Below are 16232 nucleotides of genomic sequence, written 5' to 3' on the forward strand. Positions count from 1 at the left end.
AATGTATATATATTTAAAAAAAAATTATTAAACATGTTCAAAGGGAAGTGGCATCATCTGAACTGCCATGGGTAGAGGTATATGTCCGTTCTCCCATTCCTTTTTCTGTATTTTCACTGATATTGAGATGTTGACTGAGATGTCACTCTCAAAGTACAACCCTGTTAGCTTAAAGTAATTTATTTATTTTCTTAAAATACATTTGAGGTAAATTATTACAATGTCCTTATTGTCCTTATTATGGACATGGAAGCTACTTAGCCACATTTTGTATATTTGCTAATTCTAAGTTAAAAAAAAACTACCCCTGTTACATCCACCCTGTTACACTAACCATGTTACAATTTTAAGCCATCTTCAGAAACCTTATAAAAGTTAGGAAAAGGGCATATTATTACCTGAAATGCATGTTTTCTTATATTCAATGTTGCAAATGACACACCCGGTGAGGGGGCAACCTCTAAGGCCTCTGACAGCATTGTTCAATGAGAAATAAAAGCACAGATACAGAAAGTCAGATTTGCAGCCAAAGGTTATTTTAGTGCTCCATCTCCTCTCACTGTGAGGACTGAGAACACCTCCCTATATTCCAAAACATTATACCTGCCACAACTTGTCTTTTGTGTTCCAAGAACAGAAATCAAGTTACAAAAATCAGGTTTGCTCTCTGGCAGTAGAGAGAAAGGAATGTGTGAAGCACAAAGTAGTAAAGGAAGAATAGCGCTAGACATCAAACATGGCTGCACGCAAAGCTTGTTTGTGACGAGGAGGAATGGAGCAGTGCAGGGATGATGTATTTTTGTCGACAAAAAGCCAATGGGATTTTCCTATTGGATTTTGGATTATTGCAGAAGATTATCTCCATTACAAACAATAGTTGATGATACATTTTTTATTTGAATACACATCTTGTTCAGCGAGATTTATAAGAGCTGCAAGGATTGACTGACACCCTAACCATGGAATCACTCATACTGTACAGTATGTATGGTTCTCCGCGCAGCAACATTTTGGTATCAGTATATGCTTATTATTTTTATTAAAAGCTTGCAATCTCTTCTGTTGGAGAAAAAAAAACAGACATACCAGCTCTTTTCGGCGCTTTTGTCAGTTTATTAATCACCATAAACAGCAATAGAGTGTTTCAGAAATGCAATTTTTGCACTTTCAGTTCCCTCGTCTGAAAGTGAATTGGTTATTTGAATGGTTTCTAGTTCAATAAGGGAAATAAGGCCTGTGGTTAACACAAGCTAAACTGATTTTCACCTTTTGGTCTACAACATAAAATATGACCAGAGCCTTTACTAGCCCTACTACTTCCTGCTTCACACATTCCTTTCTCTCTACTGCCACCGAGAGCAAACCTGATACTCAGGTTCTTGGAACACCAATTACAAGGAGTGGTTAAATATTATGTTTTGGGATGTAGGGAGGTGTTCTCGGTCCTCACAGTGAGAGGAGATGGAGCACTAAAATAACCTTTGGCTGCAAATCTGACTTTATACTTCATTTTATTTCTCATTGAACAATGCTGCACATCAGAGGCCTGAGAGGTTGCCCCATCACCGGGTTACAGGTGAGTAGAAGCTTGACATTAATGCCTTATTTTACTGATATCCTTTATTCTGTTTCTTTAGTATGTAATTTCAGCAAATACAGAGAGAATACTCTAGTCAGGGATGAAGAAAGTTTTTCACCAACCAGGTTTTCTTCTGAAGTTCAGCCCAGGCAATTCATACATTTAAAAGGGATTCCGACAGAAAATGGTAAAAAACAATAAGTTAAAATAAGAAGAACCTATCTTTATACTGTATATCTGAAAACATTCAACCACTGGATGTTTCTACGGTTTGATTACCAATGGACAAAAGAACTCTGCATGCCTGCTCATGTAACAGTTGTTCCATGAGCAGGCATGCAAATGTTTTATTGTTACTGATTAACATTATTCTCTAATTGTCTAATCTAATCGAATCTCTCTAATTGTTTTAATTCTTCATTTGTAAACACACTGAGCAGTTAACGTATTAGTTAGGTTGATGCAACTATGTAGTTGTGTGTATTCAGTCAGCAGGAAGATGTTCTAGAATGGAGGAACGGCAAATAACATGTACTTTATTTGGGTTTTTCTTTAAGGTTTTTTCTCATTGCATTTGTTTATTTCTTAGCAGTTGGGTCTGGCCAGATGGGTGCAGAGTGCATTTCAGAGCTCTTCCAGCACTGTGGCTGCAGGAGGAGCTGTCCCTGAGCCAGCAAAGGAGGAATGTCCGGTCTGTGCCTACAATGAGTGGGACCCACTGGAGGAAGTCATTGTGGGCCGTGCCGAAAACGCTTGTGTGCCTCCCTTCAGTGTTGAAGTCAAAGTAAGTCATAGTAGGGGGAAAGTACTGCCTTTAATTTTCTGTGCACATTGACAAAGTGCTTATTACAGAGGTTTTACTCACCGTTTCCTTATTAAACAGGTTTCTTCTGGCCACAAATGTATAAAAAAAAAATGTTTCCACTCGACATTCCACAGCTGACTGGAATGCTATAAATTTGAAATGTTACCTATGGCTCAAGCAGATAAGATAAAATAAGAAAAGATAAGATAAGATAAGATAATCCCCGGTGGTAAATTTGTAGTGAATACTGACAGAGTGCAGGAATGAGACTGAGACTGAGAATGGTGATGCGCAATGAGATGCTTGATGCTGAGACGCATCGCGCACGCCGCAGTATTGAGCGCAGCGTGCAATACCGACTGCTGTGAGAGCTGTTCGTAAGTCTGAACGGTCATTAAACAGGTAGGTCATTAAGTGACAAGTACCTGAATGGGCATATTCCCTTTTCATGAACTTGGCCTGTTTCTTTGTTTCAACTGTATTAGGCTGGTATTCTGTTTAGGCCTGTTTTTGTAGAACACTGAAGTTCTTTCTGTTATTTTATTACTTCCCTTTTTTGGGGTTTATAGCATACATTTTTTTAAAGGTTTTTTAATACATATACATTGAATATTGGTAGTTCAGTATAACATACAATCAGTTTCTTGTCATGTGGGTGTTAATAATTATTTTATATACTGCTGCAATAACTCTGTCCTGTGGATGACCTGTAGAATGACAAGAGCTTTTTGGTTATAGAGAACCACCACCAACCCCCCTCTTTGGAGAATTATTTATCATGTTTGGGTCTATAAACAACCGATCACTACTCCAAGAGGGGGAGATTCACCATTGGTGAGACAAATAAACATAGAAACAAACAACATTTACACAAAACATGAACATTAGATGAGAACATGGATTGAAAAACAGTGAATTAGTGAACTGCTCACGTGGCCTCTTCCTGTCATTATTATGGCAGTAATTGAGAGAGGAAAGGAGAGGAATGCAACCAGGAGGGTGCTGGGGTGCACTTGAAGCAGGTGTGGCAGTGTGTGTGTGTGTGTGTGTGTGAGTGTGTGTGTGTGTGTGTGTGTGTGTGTGTGTGTGTGTGTGTGTGTGTCCACCGGTGAGTGTACATGACTTATCCCCATTGGTTCTGGTGTAGAAGGTCAGTAATATGTCATGGCGCCTCTAAGCAGCGGAAGGGGCCCCGAAGCCCCCCCGAACTCCGCAGCCCCGTGGATACCCTAAAGCCCTGGGTACCCCACCCTGCGGCCACAGAAGACACCGGGCCCCCAGAGAAGCCAGAGCAACCCCCACGCCCAGCCCCGAGGAGCATGACCTAGGCCCAGGGAGCACGAGGAGACCCCGTACCCCAGGGGCGCACACATACAATCAACCCCCGGGTGCAGGCACAAGACTCAGCCGCCGACACAGAACCCGGGCCATGGGCACAAGGCACGGACTGCGGCCCCGGATCCTGGCCCCACGGCGACAGACTGACACCCTACTTGAGCCGCCCGCCCCATGGGAAAGCAGTCCCCCCAGGGGCCCCAGAAGGCACCTGGCGGCACTGTCCGCAACCCCGCCGGGTCGCAGCACATCCCAAACCACCAGGCGCAAGCCTTCAGGACTCCAGCCAAGCAGGGAGGGGGGGCCCACACTCCGGCCAACCACGCCCCTACACCAATCCGCCAGTGACTGGCCAGCCCGGAAAAAAATAAAAATAAAAAAAATAAAAATAAAAAGTGAGGTGTTAAACCGCCAGGGAGGGTTCCATTTTGTTTCATTTATCAGGTTGAAACAACCACTGGTGTAACGCCAACAACACCAAATTCCTCTCCCACTCCTGCTCGCCCAACCTGGAACAGCTGACCATCCTATGCCGTCCATTTTATCTCCCCCGGGAATTTAGCACGGTCATCATTACAGCCGTTTATATCCCACCTCAAGCAGACACCGACGCAGCTCTGTTGGTCCTGTACAATGTGTTGTGCGGATTTCAGAACAGACATCCCGACGCGGCTGTAGTGGTGACTGGGGACTTTAACAGGGCCAACCTTAAAAAAGTTCTGCCTAATTTCCACCAACACATTACGTGTGCCACCAGGGGAGATAGAACTTTGGACCATTGTTACACACCTTACAAGAACGGATACAAGACTGTCTCGCTCCCTGCTTTCGGGAAATCAGATCACGCCACGATCTCACTGGTTCCTGTTTACAGGCCTCTGATCGCGCGAGAACTGGTGGTAACGAGGGATGTGAAGCGGTGGACGGATCAATCGGAGGCTGCGCTTCAGGACGCTCTGACTGACGTAGACTGGGACATGTTCCAATCAAGTTCAAGTGATGTCAGCAAGTTTACGGAGGTTGTAGTAAGTTTTGTAACTACGCTAGCAGACAACATCGTTCCCACGGGGAAAGTTCGGAGATTTCCAAACCAGAAACCGTGGGTTGATAAATCCATCCGCTGCGCTCTGAATGCTCGCACGGCCGCTTACAACGAAGGTCTTGTATCCGGAAAAATGGACAATTACAAAGCGGCGTCGTACAATCTGCGGAGGGCGGTGAAGGACGCTAAACGGACCTACAGAGAGACTGTGGAACTACAGATGGAGCGGGGGGACACACGACGCTTGTGGCAGGGGCTGCGGACTATTAAGAATTACAACAGCAGCTCCTCTTCAGCCAGGGGAGGGGCTGCGGATGATAACAGACTACAAGAGCATCTTCTCCCCAGCCATGAGTGTGGACACTTCCCAGGCCAACGAACTAAACTCCTTTTATGCAGGGTTTGAGTCTGGCAACAGAACCGCTAGCTGGCCGGCTAATTGGAGTTACACCGCTCGGGATGAGCGCGCACGAGGTCAAGAGGGCTCTGATGCGTGTGAACACCAGGAATGCTGCGGGCCCAGATGGCATATCTGGGCGTGTACTGAAAACCTGTGCTAACCAGCTAGCTCCGGTGTTCACTACAATATTCAACATCTCCCTGGCTGAATCAGTGGTCCCATCCTGCTTCAAGAGGTCCACCGTCGTTCCTGTCCCGAAGATCACCTCTCCTGCCTGAATGACTACCGTCCGGTGGCCCTCACCTCGGTGGTCATGAAGTGTTTCGAGAGGCTGATTAAGGATTATATCTGCGCCTCCCTCCCCCGCACCTTGGACCCGTTGCAGTTTGCGTACCGGAAGAACAGATCCACAGATGACGCGGTCTCCCAGGTACTGCACACCACGCTTAGCATCTGGATGGCCAGAAGGGGGCCTATGTGAAATTGCTGTTCATTGATTATAGTTCAGCTTTCAACACCATAGTCCCCACCAGACTGGCTGTCAAGCTGAAGGAGCTCGGACTGAATACTCCGCTGTGTGTCTGGATCCTGGACTTCCTCACAGCCCGCCCCCAGGTGGTCAGGGTGGGAAAGCACATGTCAAGCTCCCTCACCCTGAATACAGGATCCCCCCAGGGTTGCGTCCTCAGCCCCCTACTGTACTCCCTGTGCACACATGACTGTGTGGACAGGTCCAGCTCCAACACCATCATCAAGTTTGCTGACGACACCGTTGTCGTGGGCCTGAGCACCGACTGCGGCGAGAAGGAGGTGGCTGACCTGTCACTCTGGTGCCAGAACAACAGCCTCCACCTGAACGTCAGCAAAACTAAGGAGCTGATTGTGGGCTTTAGGCGAGGCCCTTGGTGATTAATGGGACTTCTGTTGACAGAGTGAGCAGCTTCAAATACCTGGGAGTCCACATCACAGAGGACTTAACATGGACTTTACATACAGACACTCTGGTGAGAAAGGCGAGGCAGCGTCTTTACCACCTCAGGCAGCTGAGGATCCTCAAGTCCTTCTACTGTGGAGCAGTGGAGAGCATCCTGACAGGCAACATTGCTGCCTGGTTTGGGAGCTGTACTGCTCAGGACATTTTTAATGAATTCATTAAAAATCCTACAATGGGATTTCCTGGATTCTTTCCCCCCATTCAGTCTCTCAGAGTCCAAGTGAACCTATGATGAAAATTACAGGCTTCTCTCATCTTTTTAAATGGGAGAACTTGCACAATTGTTGGCTGACTAAATCCTTTTTTGCCCCACTGTATTTCCGCTTCCGTCTTCTCGCAAGATCACAGCATGCTCCCCCCTCCCCTTAATAATAAACCACAACAGGATCCAACAACACCTCTGCACAAGCTGATGAGCTCTGGCTCGAGCTGCAAGCTTCGCGTTCCCTGTTTCTCCCATCAATACAAATAGAAATAGTGTGATTTTAGATTATTATTTTTTCCGGGCTGTAACCGACTCAGACTTTTGTCAGTCGAATCGCATTCGCATCTGTCTCCGTCTTCGATGGTACAGACGATATGCGAGCCAGCGATGCAGTGTCAGCGATAAGTGGCAGAAGAGTGTGTTTAAATTTTACCTCTCCTTACGGAATGAAACATGTGGGTATGGAACGAAACCGTGCATCATTGTGACGCTTTCTCTGTGAATCTCTCCCGATCACCCCCTCGCAGAAAATACTCCTAACGAGTCTACGAGTTGTGCCCCTTCCTCCTTGCTACATCCCCACACTGTTTTTAGTTGTTTTATTTGGAGGAACCAGGGCACGGCGATCGGGGTGCACGGAGAGCCGTGTTGGGGTCTGATCCTGACACGGTTGACACATCTAAAAATATATTTATGATTCCTCTTATTTATAATTTCCATTGAAATGTTATCCCGTGCAATTTGAAAACTTCTGTCTGTTTTATCCTTGTTTAAAATGCACACTGACTAACAAAAAAAAACCCAACTGCTCGACTTGAAGAATCTCATTCGACTGACCGAATCTAGCAGTGAAATCGACCAAAAAATGAACGTCTACAATAATGTATCATGCGACACATCAGTCACACGTAACACATGACACGTTTGTTGAAGAATAGATTTAGATATATCTATATTGAGAGACTATTATCAATCTATCTTACTTACTAGTACTAACTTACTAGTGCTAACAGGGAGAGAAAGGGGCTCAACAAATTATTTAAGTAGTAAATAAAATAATTATTTCATAATAATTAATTAATTGTATTATTTTAAGTGATACTATTTGCAATGGATTTAGAAACTATAAATTAACTCATGGAATGTAATTAAGAATGTAGATTTTTACTTATTTTATTTATATTTACTTTTCCCGCGCCCCTTTGCAATTCCTCCTCGCCCCACTAGAGGGGGCAGGGGGCGACTGGCAGTTTAAATACCACTGTACTACCAGTACAACACAAACGTTGCTCAGAACCTGAGTTCAACATCAATGACACAACTTTGTGTGTTTGTCATTTTCTTTATTTGTGTCACTATCCACAGGCTAACACATTTGAGAAATATTGGCCCTTCTACCAGGAAAATGGAGGGAAATCTTTCCCAGAGGAACACCTGAAGAAAGCTGTTGCTGAGGTTGAGGAATTGTGCAATGTTCTGCGTCTCGAGGGCGTCACTGTTCGGAGGCCGGAGCCCGTTGACTGGTCATTTGAATACAAAACTCCAGATTTCACATCATCAGGTAAACACCAGGGCATGAAGCTGATACAGTTTTCCACATCAGGTATTGTGGTCACATAATACCTGAACAATTGAGGCATTGTAAATATCCATATAGCACGTATACTTGTATAAGCATGTATACTACTATATATTCAATGATGTGTTGTCATTCTAAAATGATTCAAACTGATTGCAGGCATGTACGCTGCCATGCCCAGAGACATCCTCATGGTTGTGGGCAATGAAATCATTGAGGCTCCCATGGCCTGGAGGGCTCGTTTCTTTGAATATCGCGCCTACAGGCCCTTGATGAAGGAGTACTTCAGAAAAGGTGCCAAATGGACCACTGCTCCCAAACCCACCATGGCCGATGAGCTGTATGATCAGGTATGGCAGAACACAAATAACCATCTACACACCAGAGAAGAGGGCTAAGAGGGTTTGTTTTGACCACCTTGCCAGATTAAAGAAAAGTGATAGAAGGCTATTTGTTTATGTTACATTCACCCGATATTATCTCAACCCATGTCGTAAAGCCGTTTAAGAATCCACATTTTTGAAAAGTACAATATACAGTGGTATCTTGATTTACTAACATACGAGTTTTCCGAGTTAAAAGCCGTCGTTCCGTAGATTTTTTGTATTGATTGGCGAGCAAAAATGTGAGTTACGAGGAGTGAGCTTCAGCTGCGCCGCTCGTTGGCATGGCGAGCGAATGGGGCCAGCATCCCGCATCTTATTCCCCATGTCATGTGGTTACCTGACCATGGAAGCATCTCTTTTGTGGTTTGTGCTCGCGATTTGTGCTTTTTTGTGCAGTTATTTTGCCAAAAAAAAAAAATTCTAACCTTGGGTCCTGAGAAAGTGAGTGCTGAGAAGAAGAAGCGGATGATGTCGATTGAAATAAAGCATGAAATCATAGAAAAACATCAGCGAGGTGTGCATGTGATGGAATTGGCGAGGCAGTACGAGCGTAGTTCTTCTGCGATATGTACCATACTGAAGCATAAGGAGGCGATAAGGGTATAACACCAGCCAAGGGCGTTAAAATAATGTCTAAGCGGCGGACTGCTGTACATGAAAAGATGGAGAATCTGTTGTTGGTGTGGCTGACGGAGAAGCAGCTCGCAGGAGATAGCGTGATAGCATTTTATTATGTTTTTATACAATATTTGTTATTTATAAATACATTTTTCTTATTTAAAAACACGTAACAAAAGAAAATTGGGGTGGTTTTTTGGGGGCTGCAATGGATTAACGGCATTTCAATTAATTGCAATGGGTTGAATTGATTTGCTATACGAGCAGATTGAATTAGGAGCTCTGTCACTGAACGAATTAAACTCGTAAGTCAAAGTACCACTGTATCTCTCCATTCAGCCCCCTCTGACATTAGAGGATGACATATTCTTTAAAACGCCAACCTGGTCTGTGTCTGGCAGTACACCCAGCTTTTGCAGGTGTTCTGTAATCTACATATGAAAAAAGTTTCAAACACATACTCCATGGCAGACTTCATTCTTTGCACCAAGACGTATTGGAAATACCTTCAAATTCCCTCAAGAGGCTTTTTTTTGTTGTTCAACTGCGATTACAGTAACCATATCTATTTCCACTGCTGGACCTAACTCGACTGCAAAGTAATCTTTTGGGTCTATAAGCCCTGCTGTGCAGGTTTTTGAAGATCAGGAGTATCTAGGGAAGGCTGATGATAAGGTTATTTCCAGCAGTTACCAGTCAAATTTATTTCGAGCTGATTTCATTCCTGCTTGTGCCCTCCAAGGAATATCCCATGCGCACGGCAGAGGACAGACGGAAGCTCGCTGTCCAAGGGAAGTTTGTGACCACAGAGTACGAGCCTTGTTTCGATGCCGCCGACTTCATCAGGGCTGGGAGGGATGTGTTTGCCCAGAGGAGTCAGGTATGTAGGCCACAGTGGGTGTGGGCTGGTAGCCTCTCTATTGCAAACATGACATATTTCTAAAAACCTCACTGTCTCATCTAGCTACCATTATAAGTCATTAATGTAGACAAATATTAAAGATTCAACATTTGATTTTGGGTCTGCTGTGTGCAGAGGTATTGCAAGGCAGCGTGATGAAATGAAAGATTAAAAAATAAATAAAATAAATAAGAAAAGGTGCACTGGGTGTACTGTTAAATGGGAAAGGATGGTGTGAGAGAAAAATGATTACGATCAACTATTTTCAATGAGGACAAAAGCCTCTACCTCCAAAAGGGGGTAGAGAAACCTCTAGGAACCTCCCCAGGAACCCCCCAGAGTTCATGTAAAGAGAAATGTTTTGCTCCTACAATCTCAATTCTAATATGAAAGAATCAGATCACACTTGGCCCTGTTTTGGAGTTGAGGGACACTCAACAGGAGAGCCTAGAAGTGCATTGTCATGCAACCCCCATTCTGCCAGGTCAACTTTGCAAGTACCGGTTACTTCCCTTGTCTAGGGGGGGCACCCAAGAAGACAGTTGGAGAAGGGGCGCAGACTTTCTTTCAGACCTCTGATCCAAACCACACCCTGTTTTTCCTATATAAAGCCTCCTGTCTTTTTCTGTGATATCAGATTGATCCGAGCACTGCTTTGTAGCAGTACTGAATCTTACTCTTTATTCTATAAATTCTATAATCTTGGATATTCTCAGTTTTGTTTTCTTGAAGCGGGCAGATAAACTCACCGATCATTGCCGAAGAATTTCTTCCACAATGGGGAGAGGGAAAGGGGTTGCTATTTTCCTTAGTTTATTGAAAGTAACACAATTAACACAAAAAAAACACATAGAAAATTCATATTTTCTTTTACCTTCATAATTTGTTTTCATTATTATTATTATAATCATTTTTCTTTAGTTGTGCACCTTAATAGGCAATAAAAGCCACAAGTGAATGTGAAATCCAAGGGAGGGGGGCTCGAAAAGAAAAAGTTCAATACCACTGATAAGCAAGTCAAATAATTCCAATGCTCCTATAGGGAGTTTGGGTAGGGGGGCTTCCCCGAGTTCAGTGATTTGGATTGGTTTCTCCTTCATTTGCAAGGTGGATATTGGATAATAATGCACTTTTCTCTTTAAGAGTAGAAATAAATAAAGGATGCTTGATGCTCATTGATGAGGCAAGGCCCTAAGCAGTTGTCTATATCCACAAATAGGTCACTGGGAAGTATTCCTGTTGTCATCTTTATAGTTTCTGTCTATACTCAGTAGGTCATGTTATTCAGTAATCATGGACCTACAATCATGGAAAATCTTCAATGCAGCGCTGTCAAGGATCAGTCTGACTGCATGTTGAGTGTTCCTTCCCCACACCAACTCCTTGGCTTTATCTCCAGGTCACAAACTACATGGGAATTGAATGGATGCGTCGCCATCTGGCCCCAACCTACAAGGTTCACACCCTCTCCTTTGATGACCCCAACCCCATGCACATTGATGGTACTTTTAACATCATTGGCCCAGGACTGGTGCTGTCGAACCCGATTCGGCCTTGTCACCAGGTGAGAACAGAAGAGAATAAGATACAAAGCTGTACTGCCCCCTGGTCGTGTGACACTGTAATAGGTTCGACTGACACCAGGCAGTGCACCATCTTTTAATTATTTATGTGTTTGTTTGTTTGTTATTCCCTTTTATTTTTTTTCCTTCAGATCGAAATGTTTAAAAAGGCTGGTTGGACTATTGTGGAACCTCCCCTGCCCATGATGCCTGATGGTGGGTAATAGAAGACAAATATTCTTGTGATGTGTGTTTTTACAAGGTAACTGTTTGGAAAAAAAAGAACAAGTTGCAACTTTGTTTTGTTATTATTATTATTATTACTACAATGACTTCTTCTTCTTCTTCTTCTTCTTCTTCTTCTTCTTCTTCTTCTTCTTCTTGTTCTTCTTCTTCTTCTTCTTCTTCTTATTATTATTATTATTATTATTATTATTATTATTATTTTTGCAGATCACCCATTGTGGTTGGCCTCTAAATGGCTGTCTATGAATGTACTGATGCTGGATGAGAAGCGTGTTATGGTTGAAACCAAAGAACCTACGATTCATAAAATGTTTGAAGACCTTGGTGAGTGCACATATTATAACATTTTAAATCTCTCTCTCTCTTTCTTAGATGTGTGTGTGGGATAATATACTCCAAAATTACATTTCCACAGGTATCAAACCCATCAAGGTGAGCATGCGCCATGCCAACTCCCTGGGTGGAGGCTTCCATTGCTGGACAACAGATATCCGTCGCCGTGGGACCCTGCAGTCCTACCTCTAAAATACATCTAAAGTAGGTTATATTTAGCTTTTAAGGCGCAATCCTCAGTTAGGGTTCTTCATTCTTACCTGTTGCTCATTAGACCAATCAACGCGCAATAGGCGTACAGCCACATTGATCCTGGACTCAATTACCTAGACCCATGACACGTGTGGCTGCTCAAACCACACCATCCCCACACCACAAACTGCATCCAAGTCCAGCATTTTAGAGTAATGTGGGTCATATTACCCGAGCAAAATACTATGTCATCTCTTTCATGGAGCTGATGTATTGTTTAATACACAGTGCCACCATAAAAGACAACTTTATAGGCCTACCTGTCAAGCATATACAGGTATCATGTGTTTTAATTATTACATCAACACTATGAGTCATTGTCACTGCTGCTCGTATGAACATATCCAAGGAATATGGGAATATTGGAGTAGGAATATGGGTAGAGGCTGTTATCGTAATTTTTTATTTCTATATATATTACTGTGCCGTTCACAAAAACTTTGGTATGTATATGTACTCTGCTCTCTTTCTGTAGGTAGAGCAGAGTTCACATTTTATTGCTGTTTTTCTCTTAGATTCTTGTACAGTATATGAGTACCATGTTCTTCTTCTCAAGGCTAGGTAAAAGTTCATATCTTAAAAAGGACATAAACTAATCACTTTCTGTGCCCTAATGTAAAGAGGAGGACGGCAACATGTCTCGATCGTAAAGTACGGAAACATCAAGATATGGTTAGTCTCAACGAAAACTGCCCCATCAATGAAACTGTCATGTCAGCATGATCTATGCAGGGGCGTCTTGACATCTGCTGACCTCCATCCCAGCGGCTCCCTGGCTTCTCTGCACAAAGACTGTATAAAAGCTCAGTTCTCCAGTGAGAAATGGAGCATTTCTGCTGTGATTTTCTGTTTCTGTATTGTTACACTGAAATTGCTCCTCTTGTACAACCTTGGATCCTTTGTACAAGATTAAAGACTTTCTTAACCTAAAGTATTTGTCTCCGATTTCCTCTGTAACGATTAGTCCGTCAACAAACATCGCAGCGCATTGCACTGCTGCCTCACAGCAAGAAGGTCCTGGCTTCGATTCTCGCCTGGGGCGCTGTTGGCACCGTGCTCCGGCGGGTAATCTCCATTATGGAGATATGTAATTTGTAATCTATATGGAGATATAGATTACAGGGGTCCGATATAGATTACAGGGGTAGATTACTCTTCTGTTCGAACAACAGAAGAGTTCAGTGTCTTAGGCTCACTCTAAATTCTTATACGCACTGTAATACAATTCAGTATGACATACATTATCATCTTTATTATTTTGCACGCACTTGAAATAAAGCAATAGTTACTTTTAATCATGCGATGCATTTAAAGTCCAAAGAGTATATTCGTCAATCTGATATCACCTTTAATTAGTTATTTTTATTCTATTTATTTCTATTTCTATCTCTTTAGTTTTATTTTATTTTTTTATTTTTATTCTATTTATTTGTTTAAATGTATTTTATATTATTATTTTTTCTTCTAACTACTGAGAGAAAAGAGTAGAGTAACACAGCCCCTCTTGTCAAGAGGAGTTATCGAAGTTACACTCTGTGTGAAGCACAACCCCTTGCTCCACCTCTTAAATTTAGCAAAGACTTCCAGTATGGACTGGTCGTCAGCGAGTGAACATCTTGTTTTGGCTCCCGTAGGGACAGCCCAGCTCAATGCAGTTACGCGCAATCGTAAATCAAAGCTGTTTTCTCTCAGCAGCCAAAACACAAAACCTCTTTTCTTGCATCAAGAACCAGCGTCTCCCTTCACCCCAACAAGACCATCCGCTCTTTTAACCAGACAGGACTCACAGAAATCACCGCCAAACACACCCCAAGGATAATAAGAAAAAGAAAAAACCCACACACTTATCAAACAATTCAACAAATCCTACTTCCAATTCAGAGCAGGAGATTTTCTTTTCTTTTCTGGATGTGTACATGTATGTGTAGGCAGACTGTGACTCTAGTCCTTCAGAAGGCTCATTTTGTTATCAAATATACAAAGTCCTGTAAAGGCTCATATATATTTATCAAATGTCCTAAAAGAAAGGCTCATATATTTTTATCAACTTTACAAAGTCTGTAAACAGGCTCATATATGTATATCACTAAGGGGGCAAGAAATGTTTCTCTTTATGTATTATTCAACTGCTCACCACATATGTATACTTTATATTATTTATATTTAATAATAATTTAATAACCCATATTTAATAACCCATATATTCTATATATCACTTAGACATACACAAAACAGACACAAAGCTCTTCACACATCTATAGCCACAGCACTTTCACACTCACACACACAAAAAGAAAAAAAGAAAAAGATATGTGTGTCCAGCTGCACATCTGATCCCCCAGAGACTTTAACAGCGCTTAGCTTTATGTTTTAACGTCGACTCATTTATACTTTTCTAATTTCATCCAAATTTTTCACTTTGGCCAGACTTTAAAATTTTTACTTTGGCCAAACTTGGCCACATGTCTTACAGTTAAAAAGATGCGGGCCCTGTCCTAATTTAATCTTGCATGGTTATTTAACTGTGTTTGAGTTACTAAATCTGCCATTCTAATATTACTTTTTACTTCAACTTCATTCTCTTTTACCTTATTTTTCGTCTTTTATTCTATATTTCTCTTTTTCTTCGCTTATTATTATCTCTTTTTCCCTTATTTACGTCTTTTACAACTTAATAAACCCTAATTCAGACGGAAACTCACTTCACACATCAACACATCATCTCCATCTCTGCATAATCTGCTCTTGTCAGTGCAGCCTCCCTGCACAAACACAGCTGCTTCAGACAACATAACAGCTAAATTTTGTGAGAGGTCACTCACCCTGAGAGCTGTAGTTCGCTGGAGCAGGCAGCATCGGCAGATGAGGCCCAACAGATCCTGATTCGTGACGCCACTTTGTAGTTTCTGGATGAATTTGATGTGTTGATGAAGAAGGAGTGACCGCTGACGCCGACTTGATTAAAATAATAGTTTTATTACACAAATCAGCACCAAACCAGACTTGCCATGGACGGTCTGGGAGAGAACAGGAGCTGGATATATTCTCTGCCAAGCAGCGCTCGGCACTCGCTTTTAAAGCTGTACAGAGATAACATACCACATCTGGTTCCAACCCATAGGTGCCCGCTCAGCCTCTGTCTTGCCATAAATCTAAGCATTTCCTCCTCTGGGCAAGATGGAAGAATCGACACAATTCCTCTCCCATAGGGCCTCTGAATAGACCGTTGTTATTATCGTTCTCCGTATGACATGGAAGCAATAAATCTACAGTACCATACGTTAATATTATTACCGCACTATATCTCAGCATTGGGAGCTCAGTGACCTATTCACCTCAAACCTTCCAGACACCTCACAAGTACACTGCTTCTGTGAGAGAAAAAGCCCTATTGATGATGTTAGGGTTCTGTAAGATTGGTTACGAGTGACATCTCAGGCTTATTGTTTGCAGTTATCAAGTGTATCTTAAAGGGTATAAGTAAGAATTATACAAATAAATAAATAATGAATTAAAATAGGAATATAGTATTGAACGCTAAATATTAAAATGTTTTAGTATGTGAAAAACATTTTTCCTTACCCTCTCTAGTTGCTTAACTCATTGGTGAAGTTATGTGGAGCCTCCGGTAATCTTTTCTTCTGCCACATTACGGAAATTTATTTTGACTGATTTTCAATTTATCAATGGCAGCACACTTGTTAGATGTTGTAATTTATTGATCTGCTTGTGTCGTAGATACACAGGAATTCCTAAAATACCTAGAACAAGATGTTTCCAGTTTCTTTTTTCCCTTATAACTCCAGCCGGCACAAAAGAACGTTCATTATTTGAGTCATGACATTTATTTTATTTTAATTTTGTCTCCTCAGGGTCGCACCCTGGCATGGCCTTTCTTGGTTGTTATGGTTATTGTTGTTTTTGGATCATGGAATGAGGCAATGCTTGCCAAGCCATTACACGGTAGAATCTTTTGTTGCTTTTCGAGTTTCAAT

General features: G+C 42.3%; 1 protein-coding gene across 5 annotated transcripts; it reads left to right on the forward strand.

Moving 5' to 3' along the window:
- The first annotated feature begins 1451 nt into the window (after positions 1 to 1451).
- On the forward strand, positions 1452 to 13127 carry LOC307227647 (glycine amidinotransferase, mitochondrial-like). Of its 5 annotated transcripts, none has more exons than XM_079997034.1 (10): positions 1463 to 1576; positions 2169 to 2363; positions 7726 to 7921; positions 8099 to 8289; positions 9686 to 9823; positions 11244 to 11408; positions 11559 to 11622; positions 11860 to 11976; positions 12068 to 12189; positions 12859 to 13127. In XM_079997034.1, exons 1-9 carry the CDS (start codon positions 1529 to 1531, stop codon positions 12175 to 12177), a joined length of 1224 nt encoding a protein of 407 aa, XP_079853160.1. In that variant the 5' UTR covers positions 1463 to 1528; the 3' UTR covers positions 12178 to 12189; positions 12859 to 13127. The 5 variants fall into 5 exon arrangements, with proteins under 5 accessions (XP_079853163.1, XP_079853160.1, XP_079853161.1 ...); XM_079997035.1 differs by having other exon boundaries at positions 12956 to 13127; XM_079997036.1 differs by having other exon boundaries at positions 12970 to 13127.
- The last annotated feature ends 3105 nt before the right edge of the window (positions 13128 to 16232 follow it).

Source organism: Zeus faber (assembly GCF_960531495.2).
Source record: "Zeus faber genome assembly, chromosome: 3".
NCBI classification, from domain to species: Eukaryota; Metazoa; Chordata; class Actinopteri; order Zeiformes; family Zeidae; genus Zeus; species Zeus faber.